The 25699-nt window shown below is 42.9% G+C and overlaps 1 protein-coding gene across 4 annotated transcripts; it reads right to left on the bottom strand.

Moving 5' to 3' along the window:
- Nucleotides 1-25699, bottom strand: LOC132233281 (NXPE family member 3-like). 4 transcript variants are annotated; one of them, XM_059693693.1, is made up of 8 exons: nucleotides 25135-25699; nucleotides 23446-23554; nucleotides 21996-22149; nucleotides 15104-15218; nucleotides 8906-9630; nucleotides 5563-5636; nucleotides 5243-5455; nucleotides 1-3202 (listed from the first exon to the last, which is right to left on the bottom strand). In XM_059693693.1, exons 4-8 carry the CDS (start codon nucleotides 15197-15199, stop codon nucleotides 2670-2672), a joined length of 1641 nt encoding a protein of 546 aa, XP_059549676.1. In that variant the 5' UTR covers nucleotides 15200-15218; nucleotides 21996-22149; nucleotides 23446-23554; nucleotides 25135-25699; the 3' UTR covers nucleotides 1-2669. The 4 variants fall into 4 exon arrangements, with proteins under 4 accessions (XP_059549676.1, XP_059549672.1, XP_059549674.1 ...); XM_059693689.1 differs by lacking the exon at nucleotides 21996-22149; XM_059693691.1 differs by lacking the exon at nucleotides 21996-22149 and having other exon boundaries at nucleotides 25329-25699.

Genomic DNA, 25699 nt, shown 5'->3' with positions numbered 1-25699 from the left:
TGTATCAAATGACTAACCCAAGAAAGACCCTCTTTTATTTTTTAAATTGAGATACAATTATCAAATAACATTGTTAGTTCCAGGTCTACCACACAATGATCCAATGTATACAAATATTGTGAAATGATGACTACAATAACTAGCTAACATCCATCATCACACATAGTTACAAATTTTTTTCTTGTGATGAGAACTTCTAAGATTTACTTTCTTAGCAACTTTAAAATATACAATACAACATTTTTAAGGATTTTTAACTCATATTTAATTACAATATACTTGTAATGATGACACCTCACTCTCTAAACATTTCTGTTACTCAACATAGGAGAACTATTTGTAGGTACTAAATTCTATAGGTGGGAAAATCAGTATGACTAAAATGATTATTAAAATTCTACTTCTAGATGCTCAAACCACACTCCAGCAAGTGGCATAGTACAAAACAATGATGAATTATTAATCACAGTTTTTCAGTTAGTTCATTGATTTGAATGTGGTAAAAGTTGAAGGTTAAAGTTGAAGGTTGACCAACTAGCTCTGAATAGAGCAATCCTCCTGAGTCCCAAGGTTCTCCAGTGGACCCCATTCAGTTGCCTTCATCTGACTCCTCCAGAGACGAGGTGCTGATAAAGTTCTCATGCAATACTGTATTATTTACTACTAGAGGCTCGATGCACGAAATTCGTGCAAGAGTAGGCTAGGCCTTCCTTCCCCTGGCTGCTGGCACTGGCTTCCCTCCAGCACTTAGGACCCGGGCTTCCATCGCAGCCCCAGCTTCGTCCGGAAGGATGTCTGGAAAGACATCTGGTCTAACTAGCATATTACATTTTTATTATTATAGATTATTATAGTAGACTAGTGGCCTGGTACATGAAATTTGTGCATGGGGGGGAGGGGTTGTCCCTCAGCCCAGCCTGCACCCTCTCCAATCTGGAACCCCTCGGGGGATGCCCGACTGCCAGTTTAGGCCCGATCCCTGCCTGCCTGCCTGATTGCCCCCAACTGCCTTTCTCTGCTGGCCTGATCGCCCTCTCCTGACCTGATCGCCCCTAACCGCCTTTGCCTCAGCCCCATTACCATGGCTTTGTCTGAAAGGACGTCCAGAAGGTCTCCCGGTCTAGTTAGCATATTATGCTTTTATTAGTATAGATAGTCACCATGCAGTCATTACATCCCAGGACTTATTTATTTTATAACTGGAAGTTTGTACCTTTTGACCCCCTTTATTTATGTTACTCATGCCCCTCCCTCACCTCTGATAACCTGTATCAGTGATCTAATTTTTGTCTTGTTTTTTTCAGATTTAAGATATAGGTGAGATCATATGGTAATTGCCTTCCTTTGTCTAACTTACTTCACCTGCATAACATCTTCAAAGTCCATCTAGGTTGTCGCAAATGGCAATATTTCTCTTTTTCTATGGCTGAATACTATTCCATTGCCTATACATGCCATATTTTCTTTATCTATTAACCCATTGATGGACACTTAGCTTGTTTCTATGTCTTGGCTATTGCAAATAATGCTGCAATGAACATTGTGGGCCCAGATATCTTTTTAACTCTGTGTTTTCCTTTCCTTTGGATAAATACCCAGAAGTGAAATTGCTGGGCCATATCAGTAATGTTTTGTTTGACTGAAGTTTGACTTTTGTTATTCTTTTAGGACATCAACTATATTTCCTGAGCTATTACATATTTGAAATGTTTGTTGCCTTTGTAGCTGAATAATACTTTAGCTAAGTGCAAACTTCTGAAGTTTTTTTAGTTTGTCAGCTTTGCAAGCATTGTTCCACTGGCTTCTAGTGTTGAATGTTTTTGTTGTTTGTTTGTTTTTTGGTGTGTTTTGTTTTTGTAAATATTTTTTTAATGATTTCAGAGAAGAAGGGAGATGGAGAGAGAGAGAGAAACATCAATGATGAGAGAGAATCATTGATTAGCTGCCTCCTTCATGCCCTCTACTGAGGATTGAGCCCACCAACCCAGGCATTTGTTCTTGACCGGAATCAAACCCGGGACCCTTCACTTCTCGGGCCAATGCTCTATCCACTGAGCCAAACTAGTTAGGGTTTAATGTTGTTTTTGATTAATTTAAGTCAGTGGTTTTGAACCTTGGCTGCACATTGGAATCACCTGGGAATCTTTTTAAAATCCTGATTTCTGGGCTTCATCAACCGGAAATTCTGTTTCTTTGTTACTAATGTTGCGGCCCCACCCCATAACAAAGAAACAGAATTTCTAGAGGATGAGGCCCAGAAATCAGGATTTTAAAAAAAGATTCCCAGGTGATTCTAATGTGCAGCCAAGGTTGAGAACCATTGATTTAAGTCAATCTAAGTTTTCCTCTTGTAAGTGACTTAAGCCTTTTTTGCTTAAATGCTTAAAGGATTATTTCTTTATCTTTAAAAAACCAGTGATTTTACAAGTGATGCCTTGAAGCTGGCTGTTTTGTGTCAGATTTCCTGGTAATGCATAACAACATGGACTTCAAACATGTAAAAGAAATGGTCTAAATAACAAGTTGAAAAATCCACAATTGTGTGAATTATGACATGGATTCAGTGCATTAGAAAGGTCAGACAAGGGGAATAACGGGCTGAGAGGCAGAGCTTGCAGGCTTGATCATCACACTAGCTTCTCTGTCCACACAGCCCAAGGCAGAAGCATTCAGGTGGGGCAGATGAAGGAGAGGAGGGAGTCCACCTCATTTTGGACAATGAGCCGCACTGGGTGGATGCTGTCAGGCAGGGCCAGGCTGGAGGTCATTTCCCAGGCATCCACAAAGGCCACACGGAGGTCAGCAAAGGCAGCTCGGAGGAGCCGGTTCACCTGGAGGGTGAACCAGTCACTGCCATACACGGACTTGTAGCCAGTGTTGGCCAGTTTGATGACCACCAGAGTATGGGGCTCCCGGGCCAGCAGCGCAGCCACAGCTGCCCGGATCCCTGCCAGTCGCTGCACAAAGACGGATGGAGGGAAGGTGGTGAAGTGTGCGCCCAGCCCCAGCACCACCACGGTGTGGGGGCCCCCAGCCAGGCCTCCCAGCTCCTGGACCACAGAGTGCAGGGAGGCCACTGGTGTGCGGAGGGAGCGCAGGGGCCAGCCGTGGGCCCGCCAGTGCAGCACTATGTTCCGAGTGGTCTCTACGGCCATCAGGGGCCCTGTCTGATACGTGACGTGTAGATCCACCGGCTTCAGGGCTGTAGGGAGGACAAGAGAAAAGGCTTAGGGGTTAATATAGGACTGTATTTCCTGGTTTAAAAATTTAGCACCATTTTCCTCCATCATTCTATGGCCCAACCATTGATTTTGCTCTCCTTAATCTATAATATTGTCAGTGACCACCTAGTTACCAAGTCTGAAGACCCAGTTCTCAGTCCTTCATCTCCCTGGCTCCTTGAGCATTTTGTCTTATTGATTTTCCTTTGGAATCCCTTCCCTTTCTTAGCAGTGTGTTGTCACTCTCTACAGTCTCCTTGCAGATCTAACACTCCAACTCAGATTCATTCACTGGTTCCACCCCTGTATAAAGGCTTGAGTCAGGCTAGAGTTTCAGGGTTGCCCAGTTTATGTCTTTGCAGAATGGTGGCCAGCCCAGGGGGCCTGAGACTCCTGAAATACAGTCTGTCTGCTTTGTCATGTGCCCTGGCAGAGAGCTATACACACCAACAGAAAAAGGCCCTTACTTTCTTTGCACGAAGTCTCTACCTGCTCGCCCCACCGTGTGCTCCATGGCTGTGTGGGCACAGAGGGGCACCTTTCTCTAGTCCACAGAAAGGTGCCAGATCAACTAGCACAGTCTCTGGTTTTCCCAGACTCTGTCATGAGCTTCCATTCATCTTTAAAAACAGCTTTTGGCTAGAAAACTCACCCACTCCACCCGGCCATGAGCAGAATTGTCCCAAAATGATCCTGGGAAGTCACTCAACGTTGATGAGACATCGAATTAGTTGGGAGTAGAGCTCCCTTTTTTTCTAAAGGGAGGGGCTGCATCCAGGCTCACCCTCCTGGGCGGTGGGAGCGTCAACCCTTCAAGCAGGAGTCAACGTCCCACAGGCCTCAAGGTCTCCAGGGGGAGGCAGCAGGTGTTTTCTAACTTCTGTGAGCAAATGGCAGCCCACATGTATCTTGTGCCAAGAAGTTTGTAGGTAAGAAGGAAGAACTATGGCATGCGTGTATGTGTGAGGGCGGGGGGGGGGGGTCTCCTCCACTAGAGCACATAGACCCACCCTGTGGGCCCCACGCACCTCTCTGTAGGATGGTGGGAGGACAAGTGGGGGACGGGGCTGGGAGCTGATGCTCTTCCTCTCCTTGACTCTCAGGTTGCCCCTTTCTCCAATAAAGCATATCCCTTCATTCCTGTTATGTTATATTGTGGAGCTTGTGCCTGAAAGGCAGAGACCCCGTGTGACATTCTCACCTCCTTGAACATCTATCTTCAGAGGAATAAATACCAAAGTCTGTCTGAAGCTCAGACATCTAAATGCACTTCCAATCCCATGTCTTCAAATGCCTCATCCACATGCTCCACAGAGACCCCGACCCCCACCTTTTTAATCCAATATGAAAAGGTATAAAATAAATATGTCATCTTCTCCCACTCCTGTCTCTTGCTCCCATATCTAGTAAGCATGCCAGTGACTTTTATTCTGAGTTCATTTTATGGTTATCCATAGTGATCTGATCACCTCCCTTCATTGCAGAGCCAATCAGTTAACAAGACTGTGAATTTTTCCAGCATATTACTTCCTTTACTGCTGTTACTCTATTTCTTGTACCAATTTAGCCTCTCTTCACCTCACATGTTGACCATGCAATTGTCTTATGACTTGTCTTTGATCTTTCTTTTTCAATCCAGTCTATCCAACAAACCAAAAACTGCTTAAAAACAGTTGGTGTCTCCCAAATGTCACAAGACAAAACCCCTGGTTTCTCTACAATTATTTTCTTAAATTCCAACTCTATTCCTCCAGTATCCCCCAAGCAACTAATTAGTTCCAGCCAAGGCTATCTATTCATGGTTCATCAAACATATCTACTCTCCTGTTAGAGCTTCTGATTAATTATTGAGATTATGCATAATCTGGGCATTGTTTCCCATCCCTTCCTTAAGGGAATCAGGTGTCCTGTCCTTTTATATCACTCTCCTGAATCCAGGTAGATGCTTTATGCCTTCTCAAAGCCCTGGTTCTGCTCTTTTTCTCTTAGGAGTTGTGCCCTCTCCCCTCACGGCCACTCACAAGGCACAGTGTCACGCAGATACTCCCACCACTGCCGCAGCGTGGAGTCCCCCATCATGTGGACGACGTGACCAGCCAGGCAGCCCAGGATGCTGTCAACAGTGGAGAAGGAGCGGCCAGAGCAGGAAAGAGAGTGCCACACTCCTCGGTGGAAGAAGCCAGAGGGCTTTGGGCCCGGGATCCCAGGATGGCACAGTTGTTTGGGAGACAGCACTGTAAGCAGTTGTTTGTAAGCAAAACAATCAGTGGACACAGAAGAAAACTAAAGCTACAGGCACGGGGTAAGTGCTGCCTTTTCTGTAGGCCCCAGTGTTACTTACCAAGGCTCCTATCGCTCTCCTTGGCCACCCAGATTGGAGAAATACCCTGAGGGAGGACCTTGTCTGTCACATTCCTGAAGAGAAACCAATTGGCAAGAAAGGAATCCTTAATGGAAATGTGTTATAGGAAGGAATCTTGGGCTAAGGTGAAATGGGGGTTCTTGGGGAAAAGGAAGTTCTCAAAGTCAAGGGCACCTGTCCAGAGTCAGGGCTTCTGGGAAACAGTGAGGGCTCTAGGACTAGAGAGGGGCTAGAAACTAGAGTTCAGGGATCCAGGCTTTTTGAATTTCCTGGCCTCAGGATTTCATCAGTGTGGAAAGCAGATGTTTTAAAATGTACCTAGGAGTCTGGTGTGACTCAGTGATTGAGCATCGACCTATGAACCAGGAGATCATGGTTCTATTCCCAGTCAGGGCACATGCCCAAGTCCTGGCTCCATCCCTAGTAGGGAGCATGCAGGAGGCAGCCGATCAATGATTCTCTCTCATCATTGACATTTCTCTTTCTCCCTTCCTCTCTGAAATCAATAAAAAAAATTAAAAAAATGTACCTAGTATTTTGGTTTTATTTAGATATGGTAAGGTCAATAGATCAGGAGATGATCGCCATGGAAAAAATAGTGGTACAGTCCTGAGACGCGGGGACATGATGCACCATGCAGGGCCACATGGGGGAAGCACCAGGGTTGGTCAAGAGGCATAAGGAGCAGGAGAAAATGTGGGCAAAAGTCTTTATTGTGTTTTTTGCAGGAAGGAATGGATGAGGAAAGGTTAACAGCTGAGTAGGTTTAGGAATGAATAGTTTGAGTAATTTCAGTGGGCTCTGGGCTATAGGGGTAATCTCTAGTTGTCTGGGCTAGGGATGGAACTTGCAACCCAGGTACATCCTAGGTACATGCCCTTGACCTGGAATCAAACCTGAGACCCTTTAGTGTCCGAGCCAACACTCTATCCTCTGAGCAACACCGGCCAGGGCAGATGTCATCTTCTTAACGAGGTCTACCCTGATCCCCCTATTTAACATTGCAACCTGCCCTGGACATACTCCTAGTCCTCACTCACCTCCTCCATATTTAAAATTTCCCATAGTACAGATCTTCTTCTAACATCCTATGTAATGTACTTATTGTTATGTTTATTGTTTATCATCTCTTTCTTCGGTCATATGTAAGCTTTACCAGGGCAGGGTCCTTGTCTGTTTGTTCACTGCTGCTTTCCCAGTGTCTTCAGCAGAGCCATACTCATAAGGGGTGTGCAGTCAGCATTTGCTAAAAGAAGGGATGGACTGATTGAAGAGGTTGTGTCATAGAGGAGAGGGAATTTACTTTCAGAGAGGAGGAGGAGGAGTGCAAGAAAATATTCCTGGAATTTTGAAAGATGTGCAAGCATGGTCTATCCTAAGAGTGTTAGGGCCCTGGTGGCCCATAGAGGTATAACATTTCAGGAAGCAGGTGTGGGATTATTCCAGGGGCTCTGGACCCAGTTGGCGATGCCTGTCCTAGCAGAGCTCAAGACCATTCAGGCTTGGACAATGGACACTTTGAAGTGACCAGTGTGGACAGTTGACTAAAGAAGGGAAGATCCCTCATGGTCAAGTGTCAGTTCCTTGGCAGAGCCCTAGACAAGGAGAACACTCCTCACCAGCCCTGTTGCAGCCGTCCTCAAAATTCGACTAAAGTTGATGTAAAGAAAACACTTGAGCTTGGGTTGCAAATGCATGCCCACTGCACATTTGTCGCATGTGTGGTTATCTGTTTAATGCCTGTATTCCATCAGTACACTGTTAGCTCCTGCAGGATGAGGCCATCCTGCCCTGCTCTCCTCTCCCCAGCACCTCCAGGACTTTGGATGGTATCTAGCACAGAGTTGGGGGTGGGATAAGACTCAAGAGAAGCAAACATCTGAAATCAGATGATAAAAGTTCTAAGCCCTTTACACACATTAATTTATTAGTTTCTTCCACAAGTCTATGACAGTGGTATTATTATTATCCCCTTTACAAATTAGAGAACAGAGGTACAGAAAGGATAAGTAACTTGCTAGAGGTCACATGAATACAAGCTGGCAAACAGTGACAGTTGGAGAAGGGATTCAAACCTCACAGTCTCACTCCGGAGACTCTTGGGTTTTCCTCCAAGCAACATCCTGAGACTAGGATGTCAGTATTGAATCTTAGATTTATTTCCAGTTGACTAATGCAAATGAGATAGGTGGTTCTCCCTTTCTGACCAAAGGGAGCATGAAAATTGGTCCTGGTGCTAAATTTTTAAGTTAGGAGGTAAATGGTAGTGGGAATTTTCCAGACAAGAAGAGTGGCCGAGAGCCTCCAGAGATGGGTGTCTGGTGGAGCTGGCACCTCGGGTGTCTCCAGCTCAGCTTGCCTTGGTGCTTTATCCTCATAGCAGCAGTGATAACTTCCATGCTCTTTGGGGTCACAGAGCACCAGACACCTCACCTGTCAGTCCTCCCACCTAAAACATCTCTGCCTCTGGCTCTAGCCTCTTCTCTTTCTTCCCCCTCAGAGGGGGTGTTCCTCCACTTCTTCTCTTCCCCATCCCACCCCCACCCTCAGCCATCTTCTGGGACCCTGTTTTTGCTTCCTTCTTATACTGTCTCTACTGGAGACCAGATACCTGGGTGTCCCATTTTAAAAAATGCTTCCCTCATCCCTGGGGGCTCTCCAGCACCAGCCCTGCCTCTGATCTCAAGGCCAGAAGGGCTCACTGTGAGCAAGTCTGTTTTCATGGTCTCCTCTCCCTCAATCCCATTCTCTGTCCACCCAGGAGGCTTGCTCCCTGAGACTGAGGACAATTCTCAGCCTCTTTTGCTTGGCTTACAGGCTGCAGCCTCTGTTTCTGTCTCATTCAGTGAAATCATATCCATCCTCTCTACTCTCTGACCATACATGCCGGTGACTTCTAAATCTACATCTCTCCTTGCAGGGGCCATCAGAAGGGGGGAGGGGATTAGGACACTTCTCCTTTGCCAGGGGTCTGTGGTTCCTCCTTAAGTTTCAGCTAAATTGTCACCTGCCCTTACCGTCATAGACCAGATGGGGTGCCCTTTCTCCATGTCTTCAAACCAGGCAGTGCATACAGTTAAGCACCTATTACACTTCATGTTTTAAAAAGGCATGCATCTCTTCATTGAAAATGTGTAGAAGGCAGGGAAGTTGATGATTATGCATAAGTAGTCAGCACTTGGCATGGGCATATAATAGGTGCTCAGGAGGTGTACATAGTAGGAGTGAATAGAGAATGATAAGGGCAGGGACTCAGGCAGAAGACTCGTAGGGACCAGGATTTAGGAGTTGGGGCAGTTTCCAAGAATGCTTGGTTTCTTACCACAGCAGCAGGGCCTCCTCTTGTGGTGTGGTCACATTCCAGTAACGTCCACTTGAATGTCCCACCAGTGAGTCGCAGGGCAGGGTGGGTGGTCGAGCGCAGAACCAGAGCTCCCCCGAATCTTCATCCCTATAGTGACAGGTAGACTCTTCCTCCCCAGTTAACAGGGGGTTAATATTGCAAGTCACAGTTTCTTCATATCCTGTGGGTCCCCGAAAATAGCCCATGAAATCGACTGTGGCCCATTGGTCCCTCCAGATTCTTCGAAGAACCCCAACTGCCTCACTGGAGTGGATTAGCCGAACTTGCACCTGGGCCTGCCCAGACCAGAAAAGGGGGAAGGACAGCAGGTATGTGCCGTTCTCTAGATCCTGGACATCCCCAGGGACCCCTGCCTTCAAGTCAGGACCCAACAGCTTTGTCCTAAACAGATCCCCACCGTGGGTCTTGGGCCTGCCCCTATGGTCTCTGGCAACAAGGATGGCCTCCAAGTAGCCTCCCAGGGCATAGCTGGCCTGCGCAGGACCCTTCAGGTGGTAGGTGGAGGTCTCAGGGCTGGTGGAGGTCAAAAGGTCCCCCCCATCTCCTGGAGTGAGAGGCCAGTGCAGAAGGTGGGTCAGGTCCGAGAGCTTCTGGGGGAGAGAGCCAGAGGATTTGCGGGCAGGGCGAGGCCTTGGGGACAGAGGGACAGCACTATCAGGCCAGGAAACCCTGATATACAAGATCTGTGGGGAGAAAAAGAGGAACCAGTCAGTGATTTTTGCCTCTTCATATTTTTTTCTGTAAAGAAGTTTTCAATTTACCAAACTTAGTCCTCCTCTGCTTGGTAGGTCTCAGGGATCCTATCTGCCTTCCTTTTTGCTGCTTCTGACCCAAAGCTGTTGTCTGAGCCATCACCACACACATCTGCAAATACCATCTCATGTTTAAAACCATATTTCTGTGAGTTTTGCTAAATCCCAGAGAATAAATAACAGCTCTGACTGCTGGTCCCTACTGGCTTCTGCTGACCACCTGCTTACCTCTGACACACACATTCCACTGCCACCAGAGGGGGTCCAGGCTTGGACCCACCCCCACCCCTCATTTCTAGCCCTCCCCACTCCTTACAAGTCCATCTTCTCTCTGGACTCCAAAACCAGAGTAAATCCACCTTCCCCTTCTATTTCTCTTTCCACAACCCCTGTCTCTACTAGACATGTCCAACCTGGACTTAGAAGGAGGAACAGTTGATGGAGTGGATATGAGGGGTCCTGAGGCACAAAGGTGAGCCATGTGCAGAACGAATGGGGTTTGGGGGAGGGTGTAGGCTGGGTCTCCAGTTCTCTTCAGCCCCCAACAAAAATCCAAGTCCCAGGTAAGCACAAACCTAAGTTGGCCTTGTTTCACAGGAAACACCCATACGGCTCAAAATCATAGTACAAGTGCTTAGCAATTCTTCCCAGGGAAGGAAGTTAATCCAGTTAGAAGGCCCATCAGCATTTGGTGGTCTCTAGCATTTATCTACCCTGCGTCTGATTTATTTTCTGACTACACCTTAGCATTAAGGATCTAGACCCTCTTTCTCAGAGTTCCCTCACAGCATAGACATTAAGTTACATAAACACACTCCTGGCCATTAGATATTACCAGGTCTCACACGGGTCAGGGCACTAGGGATGCCCAAACACCTCTCCTTACATTTCTCCCGGATAAAATCAACACAAACAGGAAACAAATACTTTGGAAGCCCATCAGGAAGGGAGAACTGGTACAGAGGGGAAGGGGCAGAAGGAGAAATTTCCTTCATGCCAAGTATTGAGACCTATCCTAGGGGCCCTTAACTAAGTCCCTGGAATTTGAATTTTTCTGTGTCGTATCACAGGAGTTGCTGGTGCAGTTTGTGACCGAGAACTGGGGTGGCCACTGTCTGACCAGAGACCAATGTACCATGCGGTCAAGAGACATATGCAATTGGGGAATGAGACATGATATGATGGAGAACCACGAGAGCCCACCGATGACTCTGGGAGTGGCTTGGGATTAAGCCCTTTATCCACAGGACCTATTGGAGCCACCACCCCTTCTTCAAGCCAATAGCCAGTGAGATGGTCAGCAACTGTGATCAAGAAGCAATGTCCACTTCACGCAGGTTGGTGATAGGAAGGAACCTGCTTACTTTTCAGTCTCTTGGTTTTTCTTCCCAATATCGAAGGGAAAATAGAGGGAAGAAGAATGAGAAAGGTATGTGTGAGCAGAGCATGCCTCTCTCTCCAACTCAAATCAGCGGGCGCTTTAGCTGAACTTGGCAAGAGGGGAGGAGGGAGAAGGGAAGGAGCTTTAAATAGGACATAAGGTTGAAGTTGCAAATGAATAGCACTGAGTCTTAGACAGACAAACTCGACTGATATAAGAACTGAAATTGACTTAAAATGTATGGAATTAGACTGAGATGTGGTTAAGGAAACTCAAGGGAAGGATAGCATTTAACAGACAGTTGATGGCAACAATGGGAAGAATTAAAATTATTTCAAGTTTATACTCCAACTAGGTCCTCCCTAAACTGGCTGCATGTTCTTTAGTAAGCACCGGCTTCTGGTCCCTGCAGGCACATCGTGGTTTATAGCAACTGTCTTGAAGCTATATTTTAACTGCTTGGGCTTCAACAAGCAAAAACTGGGCATCTGCTATTGACTTTGATCTAACGATCTGTTCCTAAAGCTAGAGTTAGATTACCAAGACAAGAGAGCATAGGGGTTTGTTTGTGTTGTATTCCAAAGTATATCACCTCCACCCTAGGTCAGGTTGAGGGGGCTCATCTCTCTAGAGGTAGATAAGAATTGGTTAAAAAAAAAAGGGGGGGGGAATGCAAAGAAAAAGGTGACATATAAAGGCAGTAATGAAGGAGAGGAAAATGGACTAATTTAAAAAGCATGTTAAAATATTAAAAGCATAGTTGAAACCTTCTGAAGTGACTAGCGAACAATGGAGAGAAATATCATGCCAGAAACAAACCCTCTTCTACAAAGAATGATGTGACACTGAAATATTTTTGCCGATATTGAGTAACACAGGTTACTCAAATACTGAAAAATGCAAAAATAGGAGAAAGGCAAATGTGTTAGGTAGGAATTGCTTTTGGCTGGTAGTAACAGACACTATCTTCAGTGACATAAACAAAGGAAGGTTTATTTTTCTCACAGTAACTGTCTGGAAATAGACAATTGGTGGCCTTAGTTCAGTATCTTAAGGATGTAAGGGCAAGGTCTTTGTGATCTTTTGACAGTTGTCTCCTGGTCCCAAGAAGGCTGCTGGAGCGCCAGCCATCATGTTTACTTTGGGATCAGCAGGAAGGAGGAATGATATAGCACCAAAATAGCTTAAAAAGTCCTATATTATTACTTATGTTTCATTGACCACTCTTGCCTGTAGTGGAGTCTGGACATACAATCTTCCCTGTTTTCCTTACTAGGCACAGGTTTGGGTTAGTAGGGAAGAATAGGAGAATATTTCTAGAATGAGGCAAAAGCTTCAGAGCCACCAGATGTAGTTCAGGAATCTGCTGAAGATGAAACCAACATGGGCTGAGACAGAAACTACCTCCCTGGAGGCATGTTTCATGGGACAAAGCGATTTCCATGCAAGAGGCAGTGGCCATAGCCTTTGCACAGACCACAGAAGACAAAGATATGGTGATGGATTTTGGTCCATCGTGCCACTTGCAGAACCCACAGTGTATGCAGCAATTGGATATCAGGACCATGGAACTTAGTGGGGAACAGGAAATTAAGAAGTTTTAAACATACATGATAGGGGGAAGATGGACCCTTCAAGTAAGAGCTGATGCTGAGGGTCTTGTTACTGCACATTTTCACATGCTTTTTAAATTTGTTATTGCAGATTTTCACATTTTTTGAAAGGAAAGCAATAGCCCACACCGCTTCCTCTGCAAGAGGAAGCAACATGCAGAGGTGGATGTCCCCTGCTGCTGTTGTACGCGCAGGACACCATCCATCACTCTCAGTGGGAGAAGTTTCCCAATAAAATTTAAGCTCATAAGTTGTTCTATGCAGAGCAACTAGTAGTCTGGTGGGGCTAAAACCAAGAAACTTTTCTCTTCTTTGCCTATTGACTTATCTTCAGATACCTCTGAAGCTCAGCTTTGGTCTTTGGCAAAACCAGAGGTTGGATTATACTACGTACAGGGCTCTAGGAACTTTGTTTTCTGGTTTGCTGCTCAGAAGAGGGGGAATTTGCCATCATTTTCTAAATCAAGTGGGTGTGAGTTTTGTGTGGTGATAATATAAGATTCCTATTGACATGGAGGCCCTTCTTGCTTCTTTTCTCTCTTCCCCCATTTCTGAACTCTCAGGACCTGCATATGTGAAACACTGATTCTGCATATGTGTGTCTTTTGTGCAGATCCAGCTCTCCTAAAGGCAGGTTTCCAAGTGTCTAGATTTGGGGAGAGTGTTTCTGACTGACACTGTTGGTTGCCTATCCAATATCCCATTTTTATTTGGGGTAGAATAAAGCTAAATGTGATACATTATCATCATGCAATACATTGTTATTGGTCCAAGCCAATAATGACGTTCACATTCCACATTTTTTCAATTTTCTCTAGAGTTTCCCAGTTCTGGCTAGTAAGATATGAGGAGAGATCTGAAGAGAGGTATCAGAGACAGCTTCCACTCACCTAATAAAAGGGACCAGCTTGCTGCCCTATTTTATTTCCACCTGGGATGTGGATTCGGTGCCTGGAGATGCATCAAACATCTTGCAATAAGAAAGGAAAGGCCATTTCAAACCTTGTTTGTCTTCCACTCCCCACATAATCCTGGTGCTGAGTGTCACAGGAAACACTAATATCATGATAGGATCTCTGGCTCTTTCTTTGTGTCATGATGCTGAGCTGGCACAGTGTGGGATAGGAGTGCTCTTGGAAGCCATTCCTATTCCAAGACATTTAGCTATAACTTAACTATATGCAGGAATGATGGAAAATCACATTAAATAAAAACTAAATGTTCCTCAATTCAAACTTACTTTAATGGGCTCTAAAAAAAAAAAAAAAAAGAAAAGAAAAAGAGAGCCTCTGACCACTCCAACATCCCCTGACATGAAGGAAGCTGTAATAGAAAGATAATGACCTTACCAAGTTGAGATTAAAATATTTTACTATGTAAATTTTACAAAAACACATGACAGTGTTAGCATCCTTCCCAAGGTCTTGGAAGAGATCTATATAAATGAAGGACTCTGAAACTTGGCTTCCTGGCAAATATACCTCAGGTTATGACTACTGCAAAGCCAACTCTGCCCCCAGTCGACTGCAACATGAGATACCATATTTTATAAGACACATCTCAATTTCAGAAATGTTCAAGTATGAAAAAATAAACATCTTAGAATTGACAAAATATGGTATTTGCAACATATATAATAGACAAAGGATTAAACCCAGAAAACAGGAGGAATGAACACAAATCAACATGAAAAAGATAAATAATTCAATACAAAAATGGGCAAAGTATATAAACAGGCAATCTATACTACACTGAGTGGCCAGATTATTATGACCACCCCATCAGTACTTCATTGACACTTCCAAAAATACTGATACAGACCTGAGTTGGACTAAAAATAAGAAAGGATATTTTGTCCTTTGTTCAAATGGTTTTCCTTTGTAAACACATAGATTTATGTATTTGAGTTTTCTTTTACTTGTTTCCCTTAATTATTCCTGGTAAAGCTCCTTTTTTTTTTTTTTTTTTAAAGAATTCAACTTTTTTAAAAAAGCAGAACCAAGAGGAAAAGGAAACTTTTACACGTGCACCAGGTAGGAAGAGGGAAGAGGGTATCCTTAGACAAGGTATGGAGGTAATAGTGGCCTTTTTAGTTTTAAGAACTGGAAAGAGCCAGGAGAATTAGGACAGAAATATAACAATTCAGGGATATAGAAAGCATAGATAGCTTAGGTTTCTACTTTCCCCTCTAATAACTCTTTTGGGCTAGTGTTTTGGATACTCTTACAGCTGCTTCTACCTGATACTATGTGCTCATTCTCTCTCTATGAACTAGTCCCTCCATGACACTTCTGTTCATGGATTAGAAACAGGAAAATGGAATGTCGAAATGGAGAGCCTCTTTTGCCTAGAAAGTAACTGGTTCATGCTCTATGGATAGACAGAGACAAGTGGAAAGAGGCATACTTACCCAAATTGCAATGACTGATCCCACAACCACAATCTTGTGCCACTTGAGCTGCTTGATAAATAGGTCTGTAGAAGCCTGGACTTGTTTGCTAGACATCTGGTATGTGACCAAGACACTAGGTAGATAAAAGTGTAAAACCAGGAGGAATGACATCATAAACATGATGAAATAAGAGTTTCCTACCATTTACCTACTCAAAGAACATCAACTCTGGTAATCATCCATGGATGAGAAGGCTTTTGTAGAAGTTCAGGTAGCCAGTGGAGAAGTTGCATCACACCCTTAGAGCAATTATGATCCAGCAATTCTAGTCATGTCCACAAAAATCTTATGTGAGAATGTTGATAGCTGCCATATTCATAATATTCCCAAATTGAAAAAAAAGTAAATATCCACCAATGGAAAAATAGATAAGCAAGTTTTGATAGATTCATAAAATAAATAGCACTCAGCAATAAAATAAAACAAGTGTCTGGCCTGTGTGGCTCAGTTGATTAAACATTATCCCAGGCACTGAGAGGTTGTCGGTTTGATTCCCGGTCAGGTCACATGCCCAGGGCACATACAGGCTGGATCCTGGGTAGGGGGCATGAAGAAGGCAGCCTTGTTTCTCTCCCATTGATGTTTCTGTCTCTCTCTCCCTCTCCTTCCCCTCTCTCTAAAATCAATAAAAATATTTAAAGTAAAATAAAACAACTGATAAATGCAACAACAAACACAAAAGGTACATATTACATGATTCTCTTAATAATAATTCTAGAAGCAACAAACTAATCTATGATGATAGAAATCAGAATAGCAGTTGGCTCTAGTGAAAAGAGTTGACTGGAAGGGTGCATAAAGAAAATTTATAGTGTTCTGTAATGTCCTTTATCTTGAATTGGGTGATGATTATATGAATACTTACATTTGTCCAAATTAATTATACACTTAAGACCTGTGAATTTGACTATATATAAATTATATCTCCATAAAAATGAGGAAAAACAAAGATTAGAGAAGGAAAATATGTGTATTCATATAACTCATAACTAACTTCTGGACAATATTAACATAATGGAGGTGGTGCATGGGGTAAGATTAAGGGATGTGATAGTATTTGTATTGTTCAGGAGTGAATATACAGATATTGATAGACTTAAGAAAACAGGGGTAAGTAAACATAAGTGTAACAACATAAGACTAAAATTAGAGCCTCCTCAGACTATTCCAAAAAATCAAGAGGAAGGAAGACTTCCAAGCTCTTTTTACAAGGCCAACATTATCCTAATTCCAAAAACAGATACTCTATAAAGAAAGAAAATTATAGACCAATATCCCTGATGAACATAGATGCTAAAATCTTCAACAAAATATTAGCAAATCAGACCCAGCAAAAATAAAAAGATCATACACCATGACCAAGTGGGATTTATTCCAGGGATGCAAGGTTGGTACAATATTTGCAAATATTACCATAAAAAAAATGAAGGATAAAAATTAGCCCTGGCTGGTTTGGCTCACTGGATAGAGCGTCGGCCTGGGGACTGAAGAGTCCCGGGTTTGATTCCGGTCAAGGGCATGTACCTGGGTTGCAGGCACATCCCCAGTAGGGGGTGTGCAGGAGGCGGCTGATTGATGATTCTCTCTCATCGATGTTTCTAACTCTCTATCCTTCTCCCTTCCTCTCTGTAAAAAATCAATAAAAAATATTTTAAAAATTATATGATCCTATCAATAGACATGGAAAAAGCACTCGACAAAATCCAGCTCCTATTTTTATTTTTATTTATTTATTTATTTTTTAAATATATTTTATTGATTTTTTACAGACAGGAAGGGAGAGGGATAGAGAGTTAGAAACATCGATGAGAGAGAAACATCAATCAGCTGCCTCCTGCACACTCCCTACTGGGGATGTGCCCGCAACAAAGGTACATGCCCTTGACCAGAATCGAACCTGGGACCCTTGAGTCTGCAGGCCGACGCTCTATCCACTGAGCCAAACTGGTTAAGGCAAAGCTCCTATTTTTGAAAAATTCTCAGCAAAGTTGGAATAGAGGGATCATCCCTCAACATAATTAAAACCATATATGACAAACCTACAGCCAACATTATACTCAATGGACAAAAACTAAAGGCATTTCCCTTAAGATCAGGAACAAGACAGCGATTTCCACTTTCACCACTCTTATTCAGCATAGTACTGGAAGTCCTAGCCACAGCAGTCAGACAAGAAGAAAAAATAAAAAGCATCCAAATTGGGAAGGAGGAAGTAAAACTGTCATTATTCACAGATGACATGATATTATACATATAAGACCCAATAGACTCCACCAAAAATGATTATATTTAATAAGTAAATTTGGCAAGGTAGTAGGATACAAAATTTATATCCAGAAATTGATGGTGTTTTTATACAGCAATAATGAACTCTCAGAGAAACTAAAGAAATTATCTTATTTACTATTGCAATAAAATATAAGATATCTGGGAATAAACTTAACCAAGGAGGTAAAAGACCTGTACTCAAAAAACTATAGGATATTGAAAAAAGAAATAGAGGGAGATACAAACAAGTGGAATCATATACTGTGTTCATGGATTGGAAGAATTAACATCATTAAAATGTCCATACTACTCAAAGCAATCTATAGACTCTATTAAAATATCAATGCCATATTTCACAGAACAAACATTTCAAAAATTTGCATGGAACCAAAAAAGGCCTCAAATAGCCTCAGCAGTCTTGAAAAAGAAGAACAAAGTTGGAAGGATTGCAATATCATATATCAAAATATACTACAAACCCATTGTAATCAAAACAGCTTGTCCCTAGCCAGTTTAGCTTAGTGGTTAGAGTGTTGGCTCATGGACTGAAGGGTCTCGGGTTTGATTCTGGTCAGGGGCACATACCTTGGTTGCAGGCTTGATCCCTGGTCGGGGTCAGGGCCTGTGTGAAGGGAACCAATAGATGTGCCTCTCTCACATCAATGTTTCTCTGTTTCTACTCCCCTCTCTTAAAAAAAAAATCAATGGAAAAAATATCCTTGGGTAAAGATTAACAAAAAAAAAAAAACAACAAACAAAAACAAAACAAAACAAAACACACACACACACACAGAACCCACACCAAAAAACCCACAAAAAACCCCAGCCCAGTACTGGCACAAGAACAGGCATATAGATCAATTATACAGAATAGAGACCCCAGAAATCAATCCATGCTATTATGGTCAATTAATATTTGACAAAGGAGGCAAGAGCATACAATTGAGTAAAGACAGTCTCTTCAACAAATGGTGTTAGGAAAATTGGACAGATACATGCAAAAGAAGAAAGAAAGAAAGAAAGAAAGAAAGAAAGAAAGAAAGAAAGAAAGAAAGAAAGAAAGAAAGAAAGAAGAAAGAAAGAAAGAAAGAAAGAAAGAAAGAAAGAAAGAAAGAAAGAAAGAAAGAAAGAAAGGAAGGAAGGAAGGAAGGAAGAAACTAGACCACCAACTTACACCATACACAAGAACAAACTCAAAATGAATAAAAGACAAATATAAGTTGAAAAAAATCATAAAAATCCTAGAAGAAAACATAGGCAGTAAAATCTCAGACATCTCACAAAGCAGTATTTTCACCAATATATCACCTAGGGCAGTGTTGGCAAACCTATGACATGTGTGTCAGAGATGACACGCGAACTCATTTTTTTGGTTGATTTTTCTTTGTTAAATGGCATTTAAATATATAAAATAAATATCAAAAATATAAGTCTTTGTTTTACTATGGTTGCAAATATCAAGAAATTTCTATATGTGACATGGCACCAGAGTTAAGTTAGGGTTTTTCAAAATGCTGACACACCGAGCTCAAAAGATTCACCATCACTGACCTAGGGCAAGAGAAACAAAGGAAAAAATAAACAAATGGGACTACATTGAACTAAAACACTTCTGCACAGCAAAAGAAATCATCAACAAAATGAAAAGTGACCCACTGTATGGGAGAACATATTTGCCAATGATACATCTGATAAGAGGTAATTTCCAAAATATATGAAGAACGTATACAACTCAACACCATAAAGACAAACAACTCAATAAAAAATGCGCAAAGAACCTGAATAGACACTTCTCCAAAGAGGATATTCAGATGGCCAATAGACATATGAAAGAATGCTCAAAGTCACTAATCATCAGAGACATGCAAATTAAAATGACAATGTGGTATCATTTCACACCTGCCAGAATGGCTACAATCAAGAAATCAACAAAGAGCAAGTGCTGGTGAAGATGTAGTGAAAAGGAAACCCTACTACACTGCTGATAGAAATGCAGGCTGGTGCAGCCACTGTGGAAACAGTATGGAGTTTTCTCAAAAAATTAAAAATGGAATGCCTTTTGACCCAGTGACCCCACTTCTGGGAATACATCTAGGAACCCTGAAACACCAATCAGAAATAATGTATGCATCCTTATGTTCAGAGAGAGCAGTGTTATTTACAAAAGCTAAGATCTGGAAACAGCCCAAGTGCCTATAAGTAGATTAGTGAATAAAAATGCTGTAGTACATTCACATAATGGAATACTATGCTGCTATAAGAAGAAGGATCTCTTACATAGATGGACCTGGATGTTATTATGCTAAGCAAAATAAGCCAGTCAGAGAAAGACAAATATCACATGATCTCACTTATATGTGGAACACAACAAAATAAACTGACAAACAAAATAGGTCCAGAGGCAAGAATGAAAGGAACAGATTGACAGATCTCAGAGGGGAGCAGATTGGAGGGACGGGAAGAGATTAACCAAAAAACATACACTCATATGTGTACAGCCCATGGACACAGACAATAGTGTGGCAAAGGGCTGGGTTGGAGTGGGGGCTGGATGGAGGGGGCAAAGTGGGAGAAATCTGTAATACTGCCAACAATAAAAAAAATAAATTAAAAAAAGACTAAAATAGAATGTAAAATGTTCAAATCATCAGAAAAAAATTGATTCATTCATTGGAAAGCAGGGAAAGAGAAATAAAGTATAATAAATGAGAAATGTGAAATAAGTTGGAAGAAATGAGTCCTAATTTATACGTGATCATGGCAAAAAATGTAAATAGACAAAGGAGTACAATCAAGAGCATCTGGTCTCGGTGGACATCTCACTGAGAAGAAGGGACTGTGTTTACCACACCCAACCTCTCCCAAACTAAAAGTGTCCTTTTATGGAGAAATTATCTTCCTCCTCCTCTGAGGCTGGACCTCAGAGAAGGGCAAGATTACGTGGGGGCAAAGGCAGGCACACTCCTAGGTGTGCTTTGGTGGCTGGTGACATGTTCAAGTACAACAAGATTGAAGAAGGACCAGGTGGCCCAGGAGCAAATCCCAGGAGGGCCCAGGGGACTACTTATATGGGGCCCAGAGGCTCGGGGCTTATCCAGGTTGTCTCCAGTCAGAGAGAGATGTATGTATTCCCTGGAAACCTGGCCTGGAGCTTGAGAAGCAGGCTTTCCACTGTCCAGCATGAATCCTGGGGGTGGCAAAGAGCTAATGCCACTTGACTCAGTGACCACCTGGCTCCAGTTTGGGGGACTATCAAGCTGAGGATAAACTGAAACTGCTTTTGACCCTCTGCATTTAACTTCTGCCTGTTCTCTACTGTAGAGCTGCAAAGAGCCCTGGGCTAGGGGACAGTATAGCAAATGAGTGGTGTCACCAGTATCATTGTACTTTTCCTTATTATTGTCACCAATAGCATCCGTGCAGGGATTGAGTAAGATATGATATGCAAGTGTAATTAAAATTATGAGGCCCCCCACCCTGGCCAGTGTGGCTCAGTTGGTTGAGTCTTGTCCCATGCACCAAGAGGTTGCTGGTTCGATTCCCAGTCAGGGCACATGCCCAGGTTGCAGGCTTGATCCCTGGTAGGGAGCGTGTAGAAAGCAGCCAATCAATGTTTTTATCTTTCTCCCTCTCCCTTCCTCTCTCTCTCTACAAATCAATACAACGTATTTTTTTAAAAAATTATGAGGCACCATAAAAATGCAAAGCAGTAACAACGCAGGAATACAGTATAGTAGCAACACAGGCCACCTGGGCAAACTTGGTGGCTGGTGACATGTTTAAGATCCACCCAAATGAGGATGGAAGGCAGGAATAAATGTATGAAAGAGATTCCATCCCCCAACTGCTATTAGCAAACTCCAGATACACTCCATGTTATTTCTCCTTTTAAAAAATTTTTTATTTTTATTTTTTATTGATTTCAGAAAGGAAGGGAGAGGGAGAGAGAGAAACATCAATGATTGAAGAGAATCATTGATCGGCTGCCTCCTGCATGCCCCCTACTGGGAATTGCAGGCAGGACTATTTCTTTTCTTGAAACACTGTTGGTGGGACCTTAGCCTCCAATTCTACCTACCTTCTCACCCCTCTCACCTCTTTTAAGCACCTAGAAATTTCACCCTTACCTTCTTGTATCTATAATGTTGTACAGACATCCTTAAAATCTAAAAGCCACCAACAGCCTGGCTGGCGTTGGTTGAGTGTGGACCTATGAACTAGGAAGTCAAAGTTTGATTCCTGGTCAGGTCACATGCCCGGGCTGTGAGCTTGATCTCCAGTGTGGGGCATGCAGGACAAGGATTCTCTCTCATCATTGATGTTTCCCTCTCTTTAATAATAAAAATAAAAGTCACCAACAGGGCTCTAATAAACCCAGTCATCCTGCACTCTTAGGCATCTGCTTCCAGCATGAATACCACATCATGTTTATTCAACATCTCAAACCAAAGGCAAATAATAAGAGAACTTAACTTAGGGCAGAGACAGTGATCACCTCTCTGACTTCATAAAGCAGCTGCTGCCTACGCTTTTATTCCTCGCTATCATTTAGTAGGGAGCTTACTTCCTCTTCAGCACTTACTTCTTGTGGCTGATGGAAAACCCAGGAACCCAGACCACTCTTCCTTCGAAATCCAGACATCCTACCACTCAGTTGATCCTTTTCACTCCTGGACTCGGTTACAGGATTCATATACTCTCCAACGCAGCCTTAGGACCTAAGAAGATACATTCAGCTAGAGAAGATCAAGAAGAGGAATCAACCTAATCGCAAATGATGCACCAGGCAGAGTGACATCATAACTCAAATCCCAAAGGGATGCCAGCAAAGCCTCCGCAGGGAAGTTTGTTCAGCTGATGGGTGAATACGTTACTACTGTAGATACACTTGAACTTACTTTTGGAATTTGGGTGGCAATCAGTGTACATGATTCCCCAACCAACAATGCATTCAGGGCCATCTAGATGATTACCTTGCATCAGGCAGTGGTCCATTGAGGCAAAAAGGGAATGGGCACCATAGTGGCTGGGGCTGCTGCCACTGCCCACTGTCACCTCCCTCTCTCCTTTGCCCCAGTACATGAATGAAAATGAATATTCAGGAAAAGCATGAATTGGGCTACAGAACCACAGGGCCAGTGTTGGGCCTATTGCTACAGCACTGTGATCCAAGACACCTTAACCCTCATTGCTGGACCTGCCCATTTGGACACTGGTTACTGGCTTGTGGAAGGTGGACATCCAATATCCTATCCTAGAGATACTCCAAATATTCTCAGAATAAAAGATTCATTTCATCCCCTCTCAGCCATGAATCTACTCCCAGTTCTCCTTCAAGATTTCCTGTGCTAATTGTCATCTCTGAGGTCTCCTTATTCATTATATTTAAGTTCTCAGCAGTATTTAAACTGTTGACCACTTTCTCCTCCTTGAAGTCCTATCCAATATTGTTCTTTTTTATAACTGCCTGAGTCTCCTACCTTCCTGACCACTCAGATGCTGTCTCATACTCAACATTCTATTTGTTAAGCCCTGCACACATCTCTTTCTCAAAGCCAGACCTCATATCTCATGCCCTTATTGTATTCCACACATTAAAACCAGTAATTTGCCCAGATTGTGATTTTATTTTTATTTTATTTTTAAAGTTTTGTTGTTTTTTACGTAGGGGTAGGATACTATATTCTTTCTTTTTTTAAAGATATTTTTATTGATTTCAGAGAGTAAGAGAGAGGGAGAGAGAGATAGAAATATCAATGATGAGAATCATTGATGGGCTGCCTCCTGCATGTCCCCTACTAGGGTTCAAGCCTGCAACCCAGGCATATGTCCTTGACTGGAATCAAACCTGTGGTCCTTCAGTCTGCAGGTCGACACTTTATCCACTGAGCCAAGCCGGCTAGGGCCAGATTGTGACTTTAATCAATACTGGTTGCTTGATAATCACACTAAATGCCCTATTCCCTAAACCTGCATCCACCCTTTCATCCTATTTTGCTCTCATTTTCTTTCTGAAATCTAAGCCTTCTTACCTCATTGCAGGATACTTCTCAACACTTCCTGTTCTTTCTCTCATTCCTCTATAAAGTCGTGATTCTTCTCTTCATAGCAATTCACAGGGTAACATCCTGCTGATGGCACCTGCAAACACATGGATGATGTGGCCACTCAAGTGCCCAGAATAAGGTCAAATGTGGGGAAAGGGCAGCTGCAGTAAGAGAGAACCACACTTCTTAGCAGAATAAACTTAGAGGCAGAGAACACAACAGCAAAGAAGAAATGTGGGAATAAGGCTGTAGGCAAGAGGAGCTTAATGACTGTAGAACAGTTTGGTCCAAACCCCCAGACGAAGAATAATAACTTCCTCTTCCCACTTGCCATGTGAGCAGTAAATTTAGCCTTAAGTTTTCTAGCAGCAAGGTCAAAGCTAAAGGATACAAAAGGTTTTCTTTCCCAGGAAAGTAAGACACAACTTTGTTAACTCCCTGTTAACTACACGGTAGAAGACACAGGGACGGGAGTTGAGTTGTTTTGGGGAGAACTTGAGATAACAAGGTCCCTGAGGGGAATGGGAGTTTGGCTGAGTAGGATCAGAGTTGCCAGGGCTAAGGGAAGGGAGCGAGGCTCAGGAGACTGCAAGGTAGGGGTCCGGCCTGCTGGTTTCTTTTCAGGTCAGCAGGTTCCATGACAGGCTATGGTCACTTGCAGCTGACTCTTCCCTGAGTGTTCAGGCAAGGCTGGGTGCCAATATAAAATAAGTACTCACCTAAAGCCATAGCCAGGTGATTTCCGGCATCTACCTTGTCCCAGAGTATACATTGAAAGGCCTGGCTCTAGCCCTGCTACTAGTCCAGGGAACAACTTTGAGCGTGGTATATAAAGTCCTCAGGGATCCTCTTGTTCAACTCTGCCATCCGACCTCTTGCCTCAGCCCATTCCCGACTTGAAAATATTGTGTAGCTTTGAGCATAACTGTTTCTCCGCTTGGAGTGCCCTTCTGTGACTCTGTGCCTAGGTAATCCACGATCTTCTTCTGAAACTCAACTCAGGTATCTTTGTGGAAATCTTCCCTAGACCACAAAGGCTGAGCTACATGTCTGTCTTGTACATTCTCATAGCTCACTTCTATTATAGCATCTAACATATGAACCTGTAGTTACCAGGCACATAATCACACACTCTGATTAATCCAAGTTCTTTCAAGAAATGGAAGCCAATTCTGGCTGATTAATGAGTAAGGGGTATTAATAAAAGGACCTTGAGTAGCCCACATACTGCTGGGAGACTGGAGAAGCAGGCCCAAATGCTAAGCTTCCAGGAACTGTACTTTATGCCACCAGCACCACTGATGTCCTACTGAGCAGCAGGAGAAATTCCTGCTATGGTTTACATTGTACCAAGGATGCCCTTTCCATGCCAGGAGCCGGTTCTTGCAACCACCACCACTATTGAAAATTAGGTGCTGTCCTAGATGGTTTTGCTCAGTAGATAGAGCATTGGCCTGTGGACTGAAGTGTCCCAGGTTCGATTCCTGTCAAGGGCATATGCCCAGGTTTTGGGCTTGATCCCCAGTACGAGGCATGCAGGAGGCAGCCATTCAATGATTCTCTCTTATCATTGATGTTTCCATCTCTCTTTCCACTCCCTTCTCTCTGAAATGAATAAAAATATATTAAAAATAAATAAAAAATAAAACTAGGTGCCTCTGTGACCACCCTCACCAGCAAAATGGATTCTGGTGGACCTCATTTTTCAAGTTACTCATGTCTGAATCAAGGGATCTGATATTATGAAGCCAAGAGAAGAGGTGGTTTCAGCAAGGAAGGAGTGGCCCAATGATGAAGGGGGGAAAAAAATCAAAAGGTAAGAATTGAAAATTGTTCATGGGATTTACCTCCAAGAGGATCTTATTTACCTTCGTGAGAATAGTTCACCTTTGCTTGATTAAAGGAAGAGTGGATTGAGAAGTGAAAGGGTGTGAGGTACTATTTTTGTATTCTCTTTAGCCTGAGGGTAGAGTCCATTGAGACTCTAGTTTATTCCGGGCTCTCCTATTAGATTTGCCACGTCGTATAAACCCTTGACCATGTCTTATCTCCTTTGCAAGGCTACAAAACAGATGCTAATGAATTAGACACAAACCCACACAAATGACAAACTTTCATAAAACTAAAAACATACAAATGAGTACCGTAAAACTAGGGACATGTATGTAAGATTGGTGGATTGTGTCAATGTTAATATCCTGGGCAGGATACCGTGCTGCACTATATAGTGTTGTAAGAT

The sequence above is a fragment of the Myotis daubentonii genome, chromosome 4 (genome assembly GCF_963259705.1).
Source record: "Myotis daubentonii chromosome 4, mMyoDau2.1, whole genome shotgun sequence".
NCBI lineage: Eukaryota > Metazoa > Chordata > Mammalia > Chiroptera > Vespertilionidae > Myotis > Myotis daubentonii.
The sequence above is the reverse complement of the archived record's forward strand: the minus strand, read 5'-3'. Positions and strand labels throughout refer to the sequence as shown.